General features: G+C 40.3%; 1 protein-coding gene across 1 annotated transcript in view; it reads left to right on the forward strand.

Moving 5' to 3' along the window:
- The window catches only part of LOC103181475 (probable E3 SUMO-protein ligase RNF212), a 37,602-nt gene extending 17,124 nt beyond the window's left edge, over nucleotides 1–20,478 (forward strand). The window contains exons 10-15 of the mRNA XM_007897986.2: nucleotides 1,342–1,387; nucleotides 3,244–3,307; nucleotides 9,003–9,045; nucleotides 10,276–10,451; nucleotides 14,682–14,717; nucleotides 20,099–20,478. Coding sequence (XP_007896177.2) covers nucleotides 1,342–1,387; nucleotides 3,244–3,307; nucleotides 9,003–9,045; nucleotides 10,276–10,451; nucleotides 14,682–14,689 — 337 coding nt within the window. The 3' untranslated portion in view covers nucleotides 14,690–14,717; nucleotides 20,099–20,478. The remainder of the gene's footprint in view (nucleotides 1–1,341; nucleotides 1,388–3,243; nucleotides 3,308–9,002; nucleotides 9,046–10,275; nucleotides 10,452–14,681; nucleotides 14,718–20,098) is intronic.
- The last annotated feature ends 829 nt before the right edge of the window (nucleotides 20,479–21,307 follow it).

The following is a 21,307-nucleotide window of genomic DNA, read 5'->3' on the forward strand; positions in this document are numbered from 1 at the left end:
TATAACAGGAGTTTATATAGGAAATTATATAAGACAATCTTGCAGTTCAGCAGAAAGATAGGAAATTCTTCTGGCCTTTTACTATTTGTTTAATATGTGTTCTTGCAGTTTCGGTTCTGATGTATACTGTGAAACTGAGAGCTATTTTATTTTATGTCTATTTTTTGGTCAGCCAAAAATGATCTGACGTATGCGCAAATCCATCACAATGCTTAAGAGTATCCAAAACAGATGCATCCCACCTACACATGGAAATCCCAGATATAGATTGCTGGAATGAAATGTGCACTATTTCCTTGGAGGGACGCATCCTACTTACCTAATTCCGGAAAGTATTAGGCACAGGTTGGCAAGTGCCAAGGCTTGGGGATCTCAGAGTGTGTGTTGGGGTACTGCTGGAGTCTAACCGGCTAAAACCACATAGTTTGCCATTGATATCGCTGCCTGGCAAGCTTTCCTGCTGCTTGTTCAGTTAGGGCCACCCTACTCTATTAAGGCTTTGACTTGCAGGGTTAACAGGAGCTGAGTGAGATGACTGTGACTGTGCCCCAGTGACTGGTCTGGCCTTCCAGGTCCTGCCAATGAGCTCGGTTGGCTGTGCTGTCATTAGCTGTGCCCTGGAATACTGCAGACCTGTCTGGCTCAGGAACCGGACTACCAAGACCGCCACAGAGGGCTGCCTCGATTCCGACATTCCGTCACCAAGCACGTCACCTTAGAATTCAGCTCCAAGGAGACTCCGCTTATATTTTCTTTCTACATTGCATAATGATCATTTTAAAGTGTCAGTGCCTCCACATTTTCCTTACATACAATATTTTATCAAGTCTGTTTATATTACGGTTTCTGAGATGCTTTGGCATCTCATTCGTGAAGAAACTGTAACACGACACAAGCTTGGTTTGGAAACTAAAAAGATCCACAAATAGTCTGCTGGACTCAGTACAGATTTTCATTGTTAATGAAGAACCAAACATAGAAAATAGGAACAGGAGACCATTCAGCTCATTGAACCTGTTTCACAAATTTATTAGAATTTAGTAACTCTTTTAATCCCATTGCCTTACTCTTTAGCCATATCCTTTAGCAACTGAAAGATGCCCCACATTAGAAAGGTCTTAATTATGCCATTAGCAAATGAGTTAAATGGAGGAAGATTTGGAAGATTGTTTTTAATAGAAAGTGTGGCCTTTATGCTAAAAAAAAACCCTCATTCCTAAGGTATAAACCTTGTACATTAACGGCATTAGGCTAGAATTAATAGATTGGATTTATAACGTCTTAAATGCCTAAATTGCATCAGTAAAGGTCATTTGATTTGCATAAACTACTTCCAAGTAGGTCGCACAATATGGAGGTTGACCCAAGACCGAGTCCATCAGAAAAGGTAGGTTTGCCTATCACTGAAAATTACAGAAGTTTGGGATAAATCATAGAATTTTCAGTAAAGAAAAATGGCTGTTCAGCCCCGTCATGCTTCGGGCGGCTTTTAGTGAGAGCCTTCTCTTCAGTTCTGTTCCCCTGCTTTTTCCTCACACCCTTTATCTTTTTCCTTTTCAGAATGTTTTGCTAATTCCCTTTTAATGGTTATTGTAGATTCTGCTTCAACCACTGTTTTTGGTACAGTATTCCATGTCCTAATAAACTCATTTTTAAAATTCTAACCTTTCCCTATTGGGTAATGATCTTAAATTCATGCCCTCTGTTTACCGGTGGGAATAGACTCTGACCAATTACCTTATCAGAATCCCTCATAATTTTGAATTTATGAACACCTCTATTAAGTTCCCTTTTCTGCCCTAGTGAAACCAGACCCAGTTTCTCTATATTCCCTCTCAACCTTAATGCTATTCTAGTGAATCTTCTTTTGTACCCTCTCTATGGCTTTTATGTCTTTGAAGGGACACCCAGAAGAGTATTAAATACAGTAGTATTGTACCATAAACAATAACCTGATATATCTACTGAATAACATTTCATAAACATGTTTCGGCTACCTGAAACCTGATAATATACGAAAGTAACAATGGAAATAATGTTTAATTAACAGTGTTTACCAGTGAATGCAAAGTCCCAATTGCCTTCCACCCAACATTTAAATATAATCAGAGAGTATTGCTATTTCAAATTGTTGGCATCTCTCACCACTTTCAGGGTATGACTAAAAGATGCATTGATAATGCAGTGAATGTAAAATGTATTCCATTTGTGAGCTGACCAACCTATCCAGGCACAAGGTAGTGATTATGTTTAAACTGCTAAGGTAAACTGATGATGGTGCATAATGAGGCGATGGGGGTTCTCAGATGAGTTTCAAAGCTCCAGCGAGTTATTGACGGTTTTCTAAAAACGATCCCACAAAGGAAGTTGTAAAATGTATTTAATCTACAAATTTACGAGGATGATAAACTATAGCAATCAAATAACAAGATGATTTTTCTGCTTCTTTTTCAGTAAAATAAGAATTTAAAGAATCATAGACATTTTCAGCCCATTGGCTCTCAGAGCAAGGTGTTCATTCTATCACACTGTCCTGCCTTACCCCCATTCTCCTTCAAGTCTTTATACAATATCAAAAACAATTGAATTAAATACAGTATTTTTACAAAGTATTCTATTCATACAATATGTATGTTCAGTTTTAAACTTTCATACAAACATAATTTTTATTAATGTTCTTTTAGCCCCAAATGACAGACTGCCAGGTGTAGTTTGTGATGTACTATAAAATACTGCCATCATTGCCATGGTGACCGGTCAGCATGAAATGGCTTAACTACTTTCATTGTATCCTCTGCATTCTGTTTGGCTGCTTTTGGTTTGTTTGTGGTACCGGCACCACAGAGAGATCAGCAGCACTTATCAAGTTGGGTTCCAGATAGCTCTGATGGCTGCTAAGATTCACCATGCAGTTGCTTGAATATTGTTCATAGATACTATAGTAGTAAATTTCATCATGAATCTAAATTGTATCTATAATACTCATGAGGAGTCTCGGTATCGATGTATTTGACTGGATGCATTCAAGAAGGGTGGAAGGATAACATGTTTAAAGTAAAGTGACCTTTGAAAGTCTGGAAGTCAAAGAGTTCTAACTTTTATCTGAGCTGACCGCCTGATGTCAGTGCATATTCGGATCTTTATTTATTGATGTCTATTAAGGATTCATAGTGCTAATCTAATAGATTATAATTGTTTTCTGTGCAATTCCTTTGCTTACTGATATTTTTGCCTTGTGTACAGTGTGAGATGTCTGTGGGTCCTACAAGACTATCATTAATCAGTCCACCCCAGGATGGACGAATGGGTAAGCTTCACACTTTTGTTTTCGATTGTCAACCCTAAACAGACTCGTGCATTGAAAGCTCAGAGTGTTTTGTGTCTTATATTTCTGCAGATAAATGCAGATATGATAAATGTGAATTGAATACATAACTTATCAGTGTTTACCACATATTTACATGACAGTAACTGAATATTACTGGAACCCATAGAATGAAAGGATTGCCTAGAATATATGTTGGGTTGTTTAAGCAATTGAGCGCTGGATTTGGAATTGAAAGTTTTTAGGTTTCAATTCTGAAAAATTTGCCTTTTTGGGGTCAATAAAATGAAAACTATGTTTAAGTGATCCTTCTCAGGTGGGTGGGGGTAAGTAGGATCTAACTCAATTCACATTTATGGTGGTGAACTGTTAGATGATCAATAATGTAAGGCTGACTCTGAGTTAGCCATGACCTCAACACTGCAAACCTTAGGTGTGATGGGTATGGTTCTCCTAACTGGAGAAGTAGAGTGCTGTGAAGGTATTTTAAGTGCAGTGGTAAAGGAATTCGGCACCCGTCTTCAGTGGAAAAACAATTACTCTGACATGCACAGCTGAAGCTGCCAAAAAGCTTTAAGCACCAAAGTGTTGCAGATATTCAGCAAGTGTTGTCCTATATCAAGAGCCCTATCTTTGACCTTTAGCGTTATTCCCATGTTACCAAATTTGAGTTTGGTTGTCTGTTACTATAAATCATGCTGACAGTGAAACAGTAAACTTGTTTACGATTAGTTCCTCAGTTCCTTTGCCTTGTTTTCCTCATTTCAAAATTTTCCCCAAACCCATTTTTTTGACCGTGCTTTCAGTCAACATCCTCATATCCACTTCTGCTTCCCTCCTTGCTTGGTGGAACCACATGGTCTCCAAAGCATTTCCATATGTTCTCTTAAGAGAAAGATGCTGTATAAATGGAAGTTGCTGTAATATGGTGGAATCTCAATGTAGATCTTACATACTTTCTCCCTACATGCCCCAGTTCTGACAAAGGATCGTGGACCCGAAACGTTTACTCACTTTCCTTTCTCCATAGATGCTGCCTGACCTGCTGAGTGTCCCAGCGACTTCTGATTTTTGTTGTCTATTATTAATATTTGAACCTTGATAGGGTGTAGAGGCAGGCTATCCAACAGTGTTGGCATTACAGCTGAGCCCATTCATGTCCTCAAATAACATCTACTCACAAGCCTTTCAACAACAACAACAACAACAAGATTCCATTTATAAAGCGCCTTTCACGTCAGGAGGACGTCCCAAGGCGCTGCACAGTTGGGTCATGACCCGAGCAGGGGGGAAATGGTCAGGGTGAGGGGAGGGAAGGGAGGGAGCGAGGACGGGGGAAATGGTCAGGGTGAGGGGAGTGAAGGGAGGGAGCGAGGAAGGGGAAGAGAGTCGAGAGGGGAGCTGAAGGCTCGGTCAAAGAGAAAGGTTTTGAGACCGGCCTTGAAGGAGGAGAGGGAGGAAGCGGCGAAGGCACTGGGGGATAGAGTTCCAGAGCCTCGGGGCTGAGAGGCTGAAGGCCCGACCACCGATGGTAGGGCGATTGGGGCGGGGGACGTGGAGCAGACCGGAGCCGGAGGAACGGAGGGTACGGGCAGGTAGGTAGGGGGATAGTAGGTTGGAGAGGTAGGAGGGAGCAAGGCCGTGAATGGCCTTGTAGGTGAGGATGAGGATCTTGAAATCAATCCTCTGGGGGATGGGGAGCCAGTGGAGGCGAGCGAGGGTGGGAGTGATGTGGTCCCGAAGCCTGGTGCGGGACAGTACACGAGCTGCAGAGTTCTGAATGACCTGCAGCTTGTGGAGGGAGGTGGCGGGAAGGCCGGCGAGGAGAGAGTTCCCATAGTCCAGCCTTGAGGTGACAAAGGCGTGAACCAGGGTTTCAGCAGCGTGAGGGGTGAGGTAATGCCGTAGTCTGGCGATGTTCCGGAGGTGATGGAAGGCGGTGCCAGTTGTGGTGCGGATGTGAGGGAGAAAGGACAGCTCAGGGTCGAACAAAACGCCGAGGTTCCTGACTGGCTTTGAGAGGTGGAGAGTGCAGCCTTGGATGCTGATGGTGTCAGCGCCTGAGGTGCGGAGGCGCTGACGTGAGCCAATCAGGAGGGCCTCGGTTTTTCGCACGTTGAGCTGAAGAAAGTTGTCTCTCGTCCAGGACTCGATGTCGGACAGGCAGGCTGTCAGGACATCGGTGGTCGTGGAGTTGAGAGTAGAGGAGGAAAGGTAGAGTTGGGTGTCATCCGCATACATGTGGAAGTTAACTCCATGTCTGCGGATGATGTCACCAAGGGGGAGCATATAGAGGGTGAAGAGGAGGGGACCGAGGACAGAGCCCTGAGGGACACCACATGAGACAGTACGGGGGTGGAGGAGAAGCCATTCGTCGAGACAAAGTGAAGACGGTGAGAAAGGTACGACCTAAACCACTCAAGGACAGTGCCTTGAAGGTTGAGGTGGGAGGACAAGCGGTGGAGTAGGATAGCGTGGTCGACCGTATCGAATGCTGCCGATAGGTCGAGGAGGACGAGGAGGCAGAGGGAGCCCTGGTCACAGATGGTCAGGATATCATTGGTGACCTTGACCAGGGCAGTTTCTGTGCTATGGGCAGCACGGAAACCTGACTGAAGGGGTTCGAAAAGTGAATGGGTGGAAAGGAAAGAGCGCAGTTGGGAGGCGACAACTCTTTCCAGGACCTTGGAGAGAAAGGGGAGGTTGGAGATGGGCCGGTAGCTTGATAGCTGCAACGCATCAAGGGAGGGTTTTTTCAGGGTGGGCATGATGGTGGCAGTTTTTAAGGTAGCATAGGTATAGGTGGCATAGGTAGGGGGTCTCTGGGTAGTAATTTGAAGAAGGAAGTGTTCCAGATTTTTTTTTCTTTCTCTCCTTAAACCGGATATGTTGAAGTTTTTTTTGCGTATCAACTGCTGTGTCGGCTGAGATTAGCTAACTCAGCACAGACTGGAATTCAAGCCTAACGTTCTCGCCTGTATGGCCTAGTGCTCACTGGGCACTGCCTTTACCCACTAGACCGTCAAGGGAGCTTGTTAATTCCAGTTATTCTTTTGATCTTCTGATCCAGGGATCTGTATTGGAAGATCAAGGGAACAATTGCATTCCAAGGTAGCAGTACTAAAACAAAGAATGAAATATCTGTGAAGGGAACAAACTGCTAAGTGGGCAGAAATCCAGCAAAATACCAGTAGGTCTCCAACTAATTATTTCCTTCCCTGGAGGAATCCAAACTGTTTGAATCTTAGGAAATAACAGCTGGACCAAAAAAACGACAGGATTTGACGACTGAAAAAATATTTATTTTAACCTTCAAATTGTGATCAGTAAACATTCCCTGACATTCAAAGAGATATCTAAAGTATTCACCAAGTATGGAGCCTACACTCTTCAAGGCTCTGTGGATGTACAAAGTTGATGTTGGGTGAGCTGGAGAATTGTCCACTCGGTTAACCTAAATGCAAAAAAAAGCATTTAAGAAATCAACAGTGAAATTAGAGAAATTCATACATAATTTCCTCTGAGAAATTATTCTTTCTGCTTGTTCAGTCCTCAAATACAAGAAAAATGTTGCCATCATCCTAGGTGGAAAAATACCTGGGATTACTGTCCCTTTAAGAAACTTGTGGTTGTACAGGGAATGTTTAGTGCTCACAATTTAAAGGTTAAAATAATTTTTTTCTCAGTTGATGAAACCTGTCATATCTTTGGTCTGGCTGTTGTGTTGGGAAGTTCAATGTAGGGAAGTGCAAGCTCATCCACTATGGATTGAAAAAAAGATGAAGCAGAATATTTTCTTTATGAAGAGAGACTAAGAACTGTGGAGGAGCAAAAGGTGGCCATATCCACAAATCACTAAAAACTAGTTCCCACGTGCAAAAAGTAATCAAAAAGGTGAATGGAATGTTGGCTTTTATCTCGAGGCCTGGAATACAAAGGGGAAGAAATGAAGCTTCAGTTGTATAGAGCGTTAGTCAGACCCCATCTGGAGAGTGCGTTCAGTTTTGGGCACCACATCTCAGGAAAGATATATTGGCCCTGGAGGGGTGCAGCGCAGGCTCACTGGGATGTTACCAGGCCTAAAAGGGTTAAGTTTTGGGAGATTTGCAGTACTTTGGGATGTCCTCCCGACGTGAAAGGCGCTCTATAAATATAATTTTGTTGTTGATGTTAGTTACGAGGAAAAGCTGCATAAACTTAGATTTTATTCCCTTGAGTTTAGAAGGTTGAGGGGTGATTTGATTGAAGTGTTTAAGATGATAAAGGGATTTGATAGGGTAGATACAGAGAAGCTATTTCCTCTGGTCATCCTCCACTCTGATTGTTTATAAGAACCTAGTCACGCTGTGCTCTTAGGGGGAAACATCCCTCTTGACACTGAACATAGTGATTTTAACGATGTGGACTTTCATGGGAAAATCTCTTTATGTCCTGCCCTCCTTTTTCTGGAAAACTTTTCAAAAGTGGTTACCCTCCATCATATTGTGAAGAAGGAACACTAGTTTGCTTTGTTTGATGTTAAAAATGCATGGTTACACAAAGGGAATCGGGGAATCGATAGAAAATAGCAGGCTCCAACATCCTTGTCATTTCTACCATTTGGTTGAGTGATGGCAACTGAGTGTATTCACCAAGATCCCAGTAGTGATTGCAGCTTTCCTGCAGAATGATTTGCGCAAGTATGTTTATTAATAATAACACTAAAATAATAATAATCATCCTTGCACATCAGGAGGATGTCCCAAAGCGCTTCATAGGATTTACTGTGAAGTGGAGTGATTATTTATGGGCAAATGCGACAGCCAATTTGCACACAGCAGTGTCCCACAAACAACCCTGCAGTAAATGAATAGTTTTACTTGAGGGATTATTAGCCAGGATACCAGGAGAAACTCCCTTCTATTTTTGAATAGAGCCATGAATCTTTAACATCCACCTGAACGGCAGACTGGACCTGGGTTTAACGTCTCATGTGAGGGCGGCACCTCCGACAATGCAACATCCTCACCACCCCCCCAGCATTCATTGGGGTGTCAGCTTAGCCTATGTGATTCCAAGGCCCAATATGTTTGTTGGTATTGGCCAATGTGGTGCTCCAGCAAATCTTTTCCTTCACAAAGGAACAGGATTCATGGAAAATTGGAAAAAGCCCCACTTTGGATAGTGTCCCGATTAATCAATACTGTCCAGTGAACCCGTTGGATTGTGAACGCCTACTGGTGAGGACAACATAGAATAAGCCCATAAATTGTGAGAAGCCCACAGTCAAATCACTCTTCTGACACTCACTTTATGTACACACACATGAAGACATGCCACGAGAGTCAGGTTTGGGGTAAGGGCACTCTTGGCACCAAACCATTAGAGAAATATATAGCTTCAGGAAGATGGTGTGAGTACATTTGGAGGTGGAAACAACAAAACCCTTCCTTGAATTACTTATAATTGTGATGATATCTTTAAAGGCCAAGAACCATCTTCCCCCCACCCTCCATACACACATTTATTCTCTTGTGGGAGTACCACTGAGTGTGCTTGTAAGGAGGGCAAAATACATGGCAAAAAATGCCAATTTTTTGGCCTTGCTAATTGTTGTCTATTGAATGAAAAGTTTCCCTGATTTATTTAAATGTTTTCTTTATGGGGCGTCATTGACAAAAAGTAATTTTTGGTTTAGGTTTTGTACATTACAGAGGAATGGCTGAACTAGGAGCTTTTAGGTATGTAATGAACAATGTGTCTCATGCTTGGAAATAATCTAACATATTTAAAGCTGTTTCTAACCTGTTACATGCTTGTGTGTACGTGTTTGTGTGCAATTCTTACAATAATAATCCTTGCATTTGATATTGCGCCTTATCATGTCTTCAAGTTGTCTCAAAGCACCTCATAGAATATGCTGTAAAGTGAATTGACTGTATATTTTGTGGGTGAAATGCGGCAGCCAATTGAGCACAGCAGTGTCCCACAAACAGTCGTGGATTGAGTGACCAAATTATTATTTTTAAAATTTATTTTTGTTTTGAAGGGATTATTTCCCCCCAGAGTCTACCCTGCTGTGGTAGACTGCCTGTGAAGCACCACAGGAACTCCATAGCCAAATTGCAAACTTGTTGACAGGATTGCTCCCGATGCCATGGAGTAGCATAACAGCGTATACCCTTGAATTGCATACATTTAATCTGTTAAACAATGATGCTTAATAATATATAGTAATAATATCCCATCCGTTTGATATAGCACCTTAATAATAATAATAATAAAAATCCTTGCATTTGATACAGCGCTTTTCACGTCTTCTAGATGTCTCAAAGCGCTTCACAGAATAGACTGTAAAGTGAATTACCTGTATTTTTTTGTGTGGACGAAATGTGGCAGCCAATTGCGCACAGCAGTGTCCCACAAACAGTCATGGTTTGAAATGACCAATTTATTGATTTTTTTTCACATTGTCACATTGTTGAGACTCTCAAAGCACTTCACAGAATATATTGTAAAGCGGATTCACTGTATATTTTTTGGTTGAAACGCAGCAGCCAATTATGCACAAGAATGTCCCACAATGAAGCCATGGACTCTTCATCCTCTTTCCTCCCCTTCCCCCAGAGAAAGAAATAAAATTCCAGGTCAGATCACTCCAATCTTCTCTCGTCCAGCTTCCAGAATTGATGTAGAGATCTTGAACCCATTTGCTCAGCTGGGATAGGTGATGACATGAGAGCAGAGAAAATGGGAGCAAAGAGAACTAAAACAGTTACCCTAAAAATAGTTTTCTTGGAGTATCTCTTAAAAATATTGGGGCTTTCAGAATGTGCTTCTGTAACAACAGCAAGGTTTACATTATTTTCTGTAAATGAGTGCTTTTTCTGTGTTGTGTTGGTCAGACATGCGTTACTAGTGTGTTGTGCTGCTTATTACCATCAAGAATGGATTTGTTATTTATTTTACAGGAGTACACCTCTCTCAACGCCTGTGCAAAGAATTGGGCTTTCAGGCTCTCTGTTAGCTGCTGTACCTGGTCGTAGAGATACTTGGGATACTTCCAGTTACAGAAACGTACCTTATTGCTCAATACCAGCTTCGTCACTTTCTAGGCCTCCAATAACCATTGCAAACCTTCTAATGAGTAAGTGTCACTATTCACTTTTTATATCTCTGATGAATAGTTTGTGTATAATTCATGTGAAGAATTATTTGGGATATATAAAGTTAAAAGAAATAGGTTATGATATTCAGCAGTATGAAAGATGTTTTATAGTCTTCTAAGCTATAACCGGGCCTTTACAAATAAAATGATTTCCCTGGTCATTACCACCACCCATGTTTTCTAATCTCGATGAACACACATGTTAGACTAAATGGATATTTTCCCTGGATGGTGCACAATACTTTTAATTCCAGTAGGTAACAATTCTACAATATTTACTTTGGGACTGCGTCAGTTTAGCAGTGAGCAGGGAAAAATTATCTGACAACCATTTTTTGACTCAAGCTGCCAAGTTAGGATACAAGGATGGATCTACCTTAACTTGTGCTGTTCATTATTATACATGTTGGATAGAAATGATTGGTAACACTTGCAAATCAAATTCATGCATTGGGTAATAGGATTGTATTTTTTTAGCACTGGTAACTAAAGGCATTGCAATGGAGGATGTGCAGTAATTAAACTATCCATTGTAATTAAACTACTTAAAAGTCATCTTATTGTTTGGATTTGAGCCATTCTCATGGCTACAGTGATCAATGGATTTCATATAATATTCCGTGAGATTGAGAAAGTAAACCCAAAACATTACTTTTACATGCACTGAGATGACAGAACAAGAGAACACAGGTTTAGGGTTACAAAGTGTTATTTTAGGAGATATACCAGAAAGTATCGCTTTATCGAGAGAGTGATTAATAACTGGAACAGGTTACCAGGAGGCATGATTGAGGCCAGGACATTTAAAATTTGATGCTGTGATGGGAAGACTGAAGAGTGAATGATGTGGAGGGTGTTCCCCAGGGCTCGTTATTGGGACCACATCTCTTTTTGATTTATGTATAAATGATCTGGACTTGGGTATAGGGAGTACAATTTCCAAGTTTGCAGATGATACAAAGCTAGGAAAAGTAGTAAACGGTGAAGAGGATAGTAGCAGTCCACAAGAGGACATAGACAGACTGGTAAAATGGGCAGACACATGGCAGATGAAGTTTAATGTGGAGAAATGTGAAGTGATACATTTTGGGAGGAAGAATGAGAAGAGGCAATATAAGCTGATGATACAATCTTAAGGAGAGTGAAGGAGCAGAGAGACCTAAGGGTTCATATAAGTAAATCTTTGATGGTGGCAGGACAGGTAGATAAAGCTGTTAAAAAAGCATGTGGGATACCAGGCTTTATAAATAGGGGCATAGAATACCAAAGTAGGGAAGTTATGATGAACCTTTATAAAACACTGGTTAAGTTTCAGCTAGAGACTGTGTTCAGTTCAGGGCGCCACACTTCAGGAAGGATGTCAAGGCATTGGAGAGGGTGCAAAGGAAATCTACCAGGATGGTATCAGGAATGAGGGACTTCAGTTATGAGAAGAGGTTAGAGAAACTAGGATTATTCTCCTTGGAGCAGAGAAGGTTAAGAGGAGACTCAATAGAAGTTTTCAAGATTATGAGGGGATTCGATAGGATGAACAAAGAGAAGCTATTTCCACTGGCGGGTGGGTCGGTAACCCGAGGACACCAATTTAAAATAATTGTTAAAAGAAACAGGGGAGGTGAGGAGAAATATTTTCACACAGCGAGTTGTTCGGATCTGGAATGCATTGCCTGAAAGGGAGGTGGAAGCCAATTCGATAACAACTTTTAAGAGAGAAGTAGATAATTATTTGGGGAGAGTATGTTTTCAGAGCTAGGGGGAGGGAGCGGGGGAGTGGGATTGATTTGGATTGCTCTTTTCAAAGAGCCGGCCAGACACGATGGGCCGAATGGCCCTCGTGCTGTATAATTCTATAATTCTATGTTCTCTTGTGATCTTATAAGAAAGGTTGGCACGAGTGTTCAGATGTAATGAAGTCCAATTGTATTTTTTAAATATGATTGTTAATTTATCTTAATGTGACTGCTTAACAAATTCTGGCAAGACATTACACTGTCTAGACTTCAGCTCTGAGTATGATGGGTGTTAAATTGGCCTATATAAACATGCAAAGGATTAGTATTGGTACAGTGAGAATGAGAAAAGGATCTGACTGAAGCTACTAATGACTTGAAATTCCCTTTATAGTTATATAGTACAATAGAATCCATTTTCATAGAAACAAGTGAGAGGAAATATTGGCTTAAAATTAATTGCACTGGTTATTACTTGACAGATGTAATTTCAAATTGAATCAATTGCATTGCAATCTAAAAGATGCAAAAGTTCTTTGGCACAAAATGTTGATATCCAGCAAATATTCTAGACATTGAGAAACTGAACTGAGAAGCTGGTTGGAGGGGGTGGGGGAAGAGGAAGAATAGAGTGTAAATTGATCTAAACCTGACTCAAGCACCTGACTGGGTAGTTACAGGGCTTCAGTGATTGAAATCAGGGAGCATCTTGCCTTTCTTCCACCTCTGGAAGGTGAGAGACAACGAGCAATGTGACTGGATACCAGTCGTAAACTATGGACCACAATGTAAATCAATGCCCGCTTGAAGCATTTTCCCACAGTATTTCAGACTTACACCAAGCTACTTCTGAAGCTACCCACTGGCTCACTAATCTGGATTTGGCTATTTGAACATTGCTAATCACCTTTCTTGCCATACAAAAGTAGTAATAATAGTATCTTGCCTGTCATCCTTTCGACAGCATTGAGTCCCAAATTAGTTATCATTTTTGTCAAATACAGTAGAATACCCAGTGCAAACTACCAACAATGCCCTGTGGCCTGGGGAGGGGATCGTATTGTGGTAGAGAAGATGTGAGGTTGATGGAAAAACCAACCAAAAACCATGAGGCTGGGTACTCTGATTCAATGGCTGATTTTTGATGTGTGGGACAAAAAAGGACTTGTGACCCTCTTATTCAATTAGCATTTTTGTTATCAGTAGCTCATTTAATACAAGAGTGCTGAAATGAAGCACTAAAATCCAAATTGAACTAGGAATAAAAAAAAGTTAGACAGCATGAGGTAATGGGTAACTCAACCAGAAAGAATTTACATCACACAAGACTGGAGACACTAAGGCAGGAACCCAAGTTTCCATGAATGTTTCATTATATCCTTGGACTAAAGTTAATCCACCATAGGAGAAAAATATAGCGATTATACATTTTGTTTTATTACTCTGACTTTGAGGTGACATGTTTTTGAGGTGATGATTTTATTATGAATTTGTTTTATTAAGAACGAATGAATTGCTGGAGCTTGGTTTCTCTGCATGTTCATTCAGCATTTCTTGGTGGGTGACTCAGAATTGGTTTGTTTGTAGTTGTTTCTTCTCTCTACGACGCTGTTTTTGAATGTTTGTGTGTCATGGAGCCAGCTGGCAGACCATCAGCTTGCTTCTGTCCATGGAAGAGCTAACGCTGGACAAGTGTGGGCAATGGGCAAGTGTTATAACACAGCATGTTGTGATCCTGTCATGGATGGAATATAGGACTTTCTATTTGGGAGCTTTTCTTGCTAGTGAGAAGAGGAAACTCCATACACTCTGAGCTGCAATTCAGTGTTTTATGAGCCAGTTGTTAGTGTCACTGGCAAGTGCCTGAGAGCATGTCATATTGAGACAAAGTAGGATAGAAAAATGTGCATAAAATGCAAGGTAATTTTGAATATCCTTGAAAACGCAGTGATATGTCAAAAGTGCATTCTGCCTATCTACTGGAGATATAGCCTGAAGTGACAACTATGTAAGTCAGTGGGTAATATACACTACTTTGTTCTGTTCTGTCAGTGAATGAAGACTGTTGCCCACAGCTGTCAATCAGTTGATTATAATGGAAACTATTTTGGCTTGTATGATGTCTGCAATGATTTAGTCTGAGCTGCAACATGTACAATATATGTGTTTATTTGAACGGAATGCACCGAGACACATCCGGAGTTTGTTCTATTAGTGTTTAAATTACAGCTTTTGAACTGCTTTATACTAAACTCATCATAAAAATTAGAATAGCAGATTAGCGCCTGTTGACAATTGGACCCAATTTCCTTCTATGACAGAAGAAATTAAAATGTACTCCAAACATTTTTTTGCTTAAAATGAGTGGCATATAGAGTTTTTGTCTTTTCAGTGTTGCAAAAAAATTCACGAAATACAAGAATTAACATAACCTAGGGTTTATTGCTTGAATATAATTGTTCTCTCTTTACTTTTTCAGGACCATAAATTACTTGGATAATAAAATGCAGAACAGGTTAGTGCTGACCTATTTGGTTTAACATGCTTCAAAGATTGATATTAAAATCTAGTGCACTTTTGTGATCAGAAATAATTTGCATTTTTATCCCATTGAACTGTCTTCAAGCGTTTCATAGATAATTACTGTTAAATATAGTGAGTGCTTTGTAGGTAGCAATTTGTACCAGTAAAGTTCCAGAAATGAGATCAAACAGACAATAATTGATTAACTAATCTAGAAGACTGTTTGCCAGGACACCGGGAGAAATTCCCATTTCTATTCAAGAAGGATCTTTAATATCCAAATAGTGTCTTTAAACTGAGTTTGAACTTTGGTTTTAACGCCATGTCGGAATGCTGGCAAATTGACAATACACTGCTTCTCCCAGTACTGCCCTGGAGTATCAGTCTAGTCTGAGCTCAAGTCCAAACCTGGGCCTGGAACCTGAACTTTCTGAGCCAGAGTCGATAGTACCACCAACTGAGTTAAGCATTTAATCCTGTTATAGAAATCACATTGTTATTGAAATATTTTGCTGCATAAGTCCTCTAAAATAATCGCTAGAAAAGTACTTTGTGCCAGAAACTGTTTTCTATAGGGAATCTCCTGTGCATCTTGCTGACTCGCGAGACCTCAGCTCCAAGCAGATCTCCGATCAGAGTCAAGGTGTTATGTACAGGGGATTTCTTTGCAGAAAACATACTTTATATTGTGAGTCGGTTTGAGTGCTTTTTCAACTGCATCGCCCCAGATTGGGGATAAAATGACTGAAGCAAATTGATTAAACTTAAATTGATGGGCCTTTAAAAATTACACCAATACATCAGTGACGGCAGTGCATTGAAAACTTCAGCATGATTGAGAGGAGAAAGGAAACTGTGTGTGTGTATATGTATATATATATATATATGTGTGTGTGTGTGTGAAATCCAACTTTACTGGCTTTGGTAACTTACTTTGGTTTCACACTGGTTCAGTGCATAGTTGTTAGGATGGCTCAATTGGTACCATTCTAGTTCAAGCCCAATTTAGGCTAAGACTCCAGGTCAGTACTGGGGCAGTGTTGATTTTTTCGGATGTACTACCTTTTATGAGATGTTAAACTCGGGTCCTATTCAAGTATACATTGATGTTCTCATGGCACTGTTTGCAACAAACTTTCTTCTCTTTCAGTGTCCTGGTCAACAGTTCTGTAAATAAAATGTTGTTCACCTTATTTGTGGAACTTGATCAAAATAGCTATGTTTGCCTACAAAAAATAAAATTGTCACTACATATGAAGCACATTGATGTTATAGATGCTAATTCAGATATATGGTTTTTCTGATATTTTCTGGCTATAGTTTAGTTGCTATTTGTGAGTATAATTTTTGTAATTTGATATGTATGTAACATATAATATTACAACGAAAGCAACAGCTGTTGCACACCAGGTTCTTGTTTCGCACAAAAATGAAATGAGTATTTTTAAAGTGTGGCACTTTAAACATATCAAACTATTTATAGGTGCAGTATAATAAGTGTACTGCAGAGGTCTCTGCAGACTTTGAAAACACTGCAGTGTCCCTTCCAAATCACAACTGCTCATAATAATAATAATAATCCTTGCATTTGATATAGCGCTTTTCACGTCTTCTAGACGTCCCAAAGCGCTTCACAGAACACACTGTAAAGTGAATTGACTGTATATTTGTGGGCGAACGCAGCAACCAATTGCGCACAGCAATGTCCCACAAACAGTCGTGGATTGAAAATGACCAATTTATTATTGTTTTGTTTTTTTGGAGGGATTATTATTAGGTGTGTGGAATAAGGAAACTTGCCCAAGGTTTCACCCTGCTTGGAATTGAACTCCGGTCTCTCACTTGCAAAGCAAGTGCTCTAACCACTGAGCTACAGGACTCCACTGTGCCTATCATTTTGCTAGCACTGCCTCCTGGTCCCGCAAACCTAGAAAATTCATGTTTCCATTTGAAGCATTTTCTGCAGCTCTTCAACAATCCGAACATCTAGTTTACATTCCTCTGGGAAGAGTCTTAACAAATTTAAACTTTTATAAATTACACTATGCCTGAAATGGGTTTTCAAATTGGTACAAGCCATGTTGCATTTTGAAGCAAGTTTGAAGAGTGAAGGTTGAGGCACAAGTTGAATCGACGTGTGGCGATTGTTAAAAATAGAAAGGTTTTAGTTGTGTCTTTGGATGGGATTTTCCATTAGGTACAGACGTTTGCAGCAGCAACAACAACAACTTGGATTTATATAGCGCCCTCCATGCTGGACGGCGTCTCAGCGCTTCACGGTAATGGATCCCGGGACCGAGCCAGGGAGAGGGGGAGGAAGGTGACCAAAGACGCGGTCGAAAAGAAAGGTCTTCAGCAGAGACCTGAGATTAGGAAAAAATTGAAAAAAAAAGAAAAAATTGCAGCACAAATAGGAAACCATTGGTCCCATCCTGCCTTTGCCACCATTACTTGTATTATCATATTGTTAATACCATGTTATAGCTTTTTCACCATTACTCCTAATATTTTTACAGCACGGTATTTATGCATTCTATACATGTCATGCGAAGATTCTTAGCGATCAGCATGGGATAGATCCCTATGCTTCTCTGAACACAATGAGGGTTATTATTGACACAGCGCCTTGGGACGTCCTCCCGACGTGAAAGGCACTCTATAAATGGAATCTTGTTGTTGTTGACTGAGTTTGTTGCTGTTGATTATGTTGGGTGCTATGAGTTTGTAAACCCTCTGTGTCAATACCTGGAAATGACGATAGAGAATAACTGCCCACAGGCCAATAAATTTCTTGGCAAGCGGAGAATAATCTATTGAACAGAGTTTTAGCATTGTGTTTTGTTCAGACTGATGAACGTGGCTGCAATTTTACTGCTTTGGATTTACTAAAGGCCGACCCCATTGTAATGCAGTGGTGTGAGTCCTCAGACTTTGTATTAGAACATTATGTGCCATGAAAATGGATGTTGTTCATTTCTTCTGGGTCAGCAGTTAGCTGCTTATGTCACTTCCTGTGTGCCTCACATGGACGAGCATTTCCAGTGGTTGCTGAGATTCCTTGACACCGAGTGGTCTTCTGTGCCTGAGTGCTATATGCAGGAAGCTGGCCAATTCCGGCTTCTGATATACAGGTCCACGACCGCACTCTTTAAGTGAACCTGCGTTAAAGTGGGCGTGATATAGTGGGGTCGGCCATAACAAAGTCATATCAATATCCACTCAGATGAATCACAACGGGAAACATCACGCAATCCTAACGCATAACCATGTGGTGTCATTAATTTATAGCTACTCTTCTTGCTGCTGTATTCAGGATTTTTTTCTATGGTTTGGAGTTTTGGAGATATGAGATTGGAAACTGTTTTCAGAGTTTACTGTTTTTTGGGCAAATTGCCCTAAATCTAATCTCAAGACCAAACTAGGCTCCACTGGGCAGTCTAAACATAGCTCAGAGTGTTTCTACGAATAAATGATTTCAATGCTATTATCACTTTCCATCCTCCAGATGTTGTTGGAAAATTGACAAGACTTTCAGCCAAATGAAATGAACCGATCATTTATAGGATTAGCAATTTACTTGGGATAAGTGTTTATACACTTGTTCAGTGACCAGTGAAAATGTCTTTTGATGTTTTGTGAATTTAAAATCTGTAAAAATGATGCCAAGTTGAGAAAGAATTGCTGGACTTCTAGAGAATTGAGTATTGCAGGTCAACAAAGGATTGGGTGGGGGCATTGCCTGTGGAATAGCACGGAAAACGTGTTTTTATGAATAAAACTTGGAGACTTGGAGTCTTGTCTTGGAGAAGAAACACAAAGTAACATCTACCTACCTTTGGAGTTTTCTCCATTCTTGTCACAGGCACCCACAATTGCTGGCATGCTGCAAATAGTGTTGTGTTTGGACGTGTGCAAAATGAACACATGGTGTATTTGTAATAAGTGGAGGCACCCAAATCCAAGTATAGTGAATAGCCTTTCATTCTGTACACGTTGACTATTCCAATATGCATTAATTCTCATTCGTCTACATTAAAATCTATCCGATGTTCAATTGCTCCAGATCTTGTATCTGATTTATCCAATCTTGAGTTTAATTGCTCAAAATAGCTCCACAGCAGCAAATTTTATAGTGTTACAAGGATTCAATATGATAAAGGTTTTAGACTAGGGATACATGTTAGTAAGTTTGAAGTAAGAGACACAGCAAGGAAACATTTCTGTCATAGTGCAATTAACCTGTGGAGCGGGTTGCAGGGAATATTATTGAAGCAGATTGTATAAATGAGTTCAAGAACCAACTGGATTTCTGAAGAACTAAAGGAATTAAAGGATGTGTTGAAGAGAAAAGAAATGTAGTTGACAATGAAACTACATTGCCAATGGGAACAAATGGTAATTTCTATCCTTAAAGCTTCTGATGTGGCCCAGGAATAGGTTTCAACCTCTGTGTGAACAAAATATGCACAAAGATTTTAAATTCAGTTGGGGGTGCTGGTGGGATAATTTAAATATTAGAAAAGGTAAGTAAAGGGAAAATATAAAAAAAACTTCTAGTGTGCACTTACTAAAGAAGCTGGAGTGTAATTTGCAAGATTTACAAAAGGATTTGATAACAGTGGATCCTGCAGTTACCTGGATGTTGCAAACCGACTGTCTGGGAGTCCACTTGTACAACAGCTTTTTGTTGGACACCAGAACAATCCTTTCCTTCAGCTGAGGTCTGTTTTCACAGAAGTCAAAATTGAGGTCTGCATTTAAGCGGAGTATGAGAGGATACTCCTGCAGGATTCATTATTTACAATCGTTTCCTGTGAATCATAGGAGTGTAGGAAACTGAGAATAGGAGGAGGCTGTTCAACCCATCGAGCCTGTTGCACCTCTTTATTAAATCTTAAGAGGTCTTTTAATCCCAATGCCCCACCCTGTCACTGTACCCTTTGTAACTTTATAGCCTCGGAGTCTCGTAGCATAGTGGCTAGCATGCTCGCCGCTCAAGCGAGAGGACCCGGATTTGACTCTCGGCCGAGGCGAAAACGTAGGCAATTTTCCTTACTCCACACCTCTGTTTAGCTAGCAGTAAGTAGGAACCCGGTTGTTAGTTGATTGGCAGATTGCTTTCTGGGGGTAATAATCCCTCCAAATATTTAAAAAATGGTGACTCAATCCACGACTGTTTGTGGGACACTGCAATACACAATTGGCCACCATGTTTCACCTGCAAAATACACATACACTTTACAGTATATTCTGTAAAGCACTTTAAGAAGCTTATAATTAATTCAACCAGCCAAGAATCCTGCAAATCTGACCCCACTGCACTCCAATGTAGGAAATCTAAATTAAATGGAAGCTCAATTTTCTGTCTTTCAGAAGCTTCAAGATGTGCATCTACCCAACTGCGAGGAAAGAACACAATTTTTATTCAGGACACAAATCTTTGATTCAGCAGTACAACTTATTGAACGAAGTGTTGAGATGCATGCAAGATGCGTGTTGTATAGTTCATTAATGAGATAATCTGTGGGAATAGTTTTAAAAAAATCTGTACATTATTTTACATAGTTAAATTGTACTCAGATGTTAGATATATTATCTTCTGTTACACCGAAAAATAAGATTTGGTTGTATTTTCACACAATTAAATCAACTAATCTCGGTGATCTCAAATCATCATTTGACATCTTTTGAACATAGATAGCAACTGGACCTCATTCTGTTTGAAAGTAAATTATAACCAGTGAAATATAAAACTGAGTTTGTGCACAATAAAATCTGTTATTAAAGTTTCACCTTCCTGCAGTATGTTTTATCCTATGAAGCTGACCGTGTAAAGGCCTGGCTCATTTGGTAGCACTCTCACCTATCTCTGAGTCAGAAGGTTGCGGGTTCAAGCCCGAAGTCAGGAGTTTGAGCTCACAGTCTAGCTGACATTGCAATGCAGTGAAATTTCAGGCCTTGGGTGAATTCAAATCTTAACAGTTCACATTCGATTTGTACATTTTTCTGGTGAACTTTTTCCTGAAGTGCACAAGGTCCTATAGAGGCATTGAGCAGAGCAACAATGATGTTCCCCAATTAGGTATAATGAACAATGAGCTTGGGCTATGCAAACTAATAAAGAGTTGATTTGCTAGAAATCATAAGATTTGGTTGCAAAAGGGCCTTCAGGTGATCTGATCTCATCCTTCCAGAATATCTACTGACCTCCCATCAAGCATCAAGGTGTTTTTTAAACAAGATCAGTGTCCTGGCCTCAACCACCTTTTTTGGAACCTGTTCCAATTGTTAATTCCCTTTCAGTAAAGAAAAACATTGGTGTTTGTTATTAAGTTGCCTTTTACAACTCTAAACCAATGTCCCCTTCTGCTGTTGTTGCATCCTAAAGTATTGCTCTGGGTTTACTTTTACAATCCATCTATAATTTCTACAGGTCTGAGGTCCCCTTTGAGTCATTGTCTTCAAGGTTGAAGAGCCTTGCAGTTTGTCTAATTGTTGCTCATAGCTCATTCCTCTAACACTTAACACTGCAATCATCGTTGTTGCTCTCATCTGTCCTGCCTCGGGCCTAGGAAGCCTTAT

Source organism: Callorhinchus milii, unplaced genomic scaffold (genome assembly GCF_018977255.1).
Source record: "Callorhinchus milii isolate IMCB2004 unplaced genomic scaffold, IMCB_Cmil_1.0 Scaffold1, whole genome shotgun sequence".
NCBI classification, from domain to species: Eukaryota; Metazoa; Chordata; class Chondrichthyes; order Chimaeriformes; family Callorhinchidae; genus Callorhinchus; species Callorhinchus milii.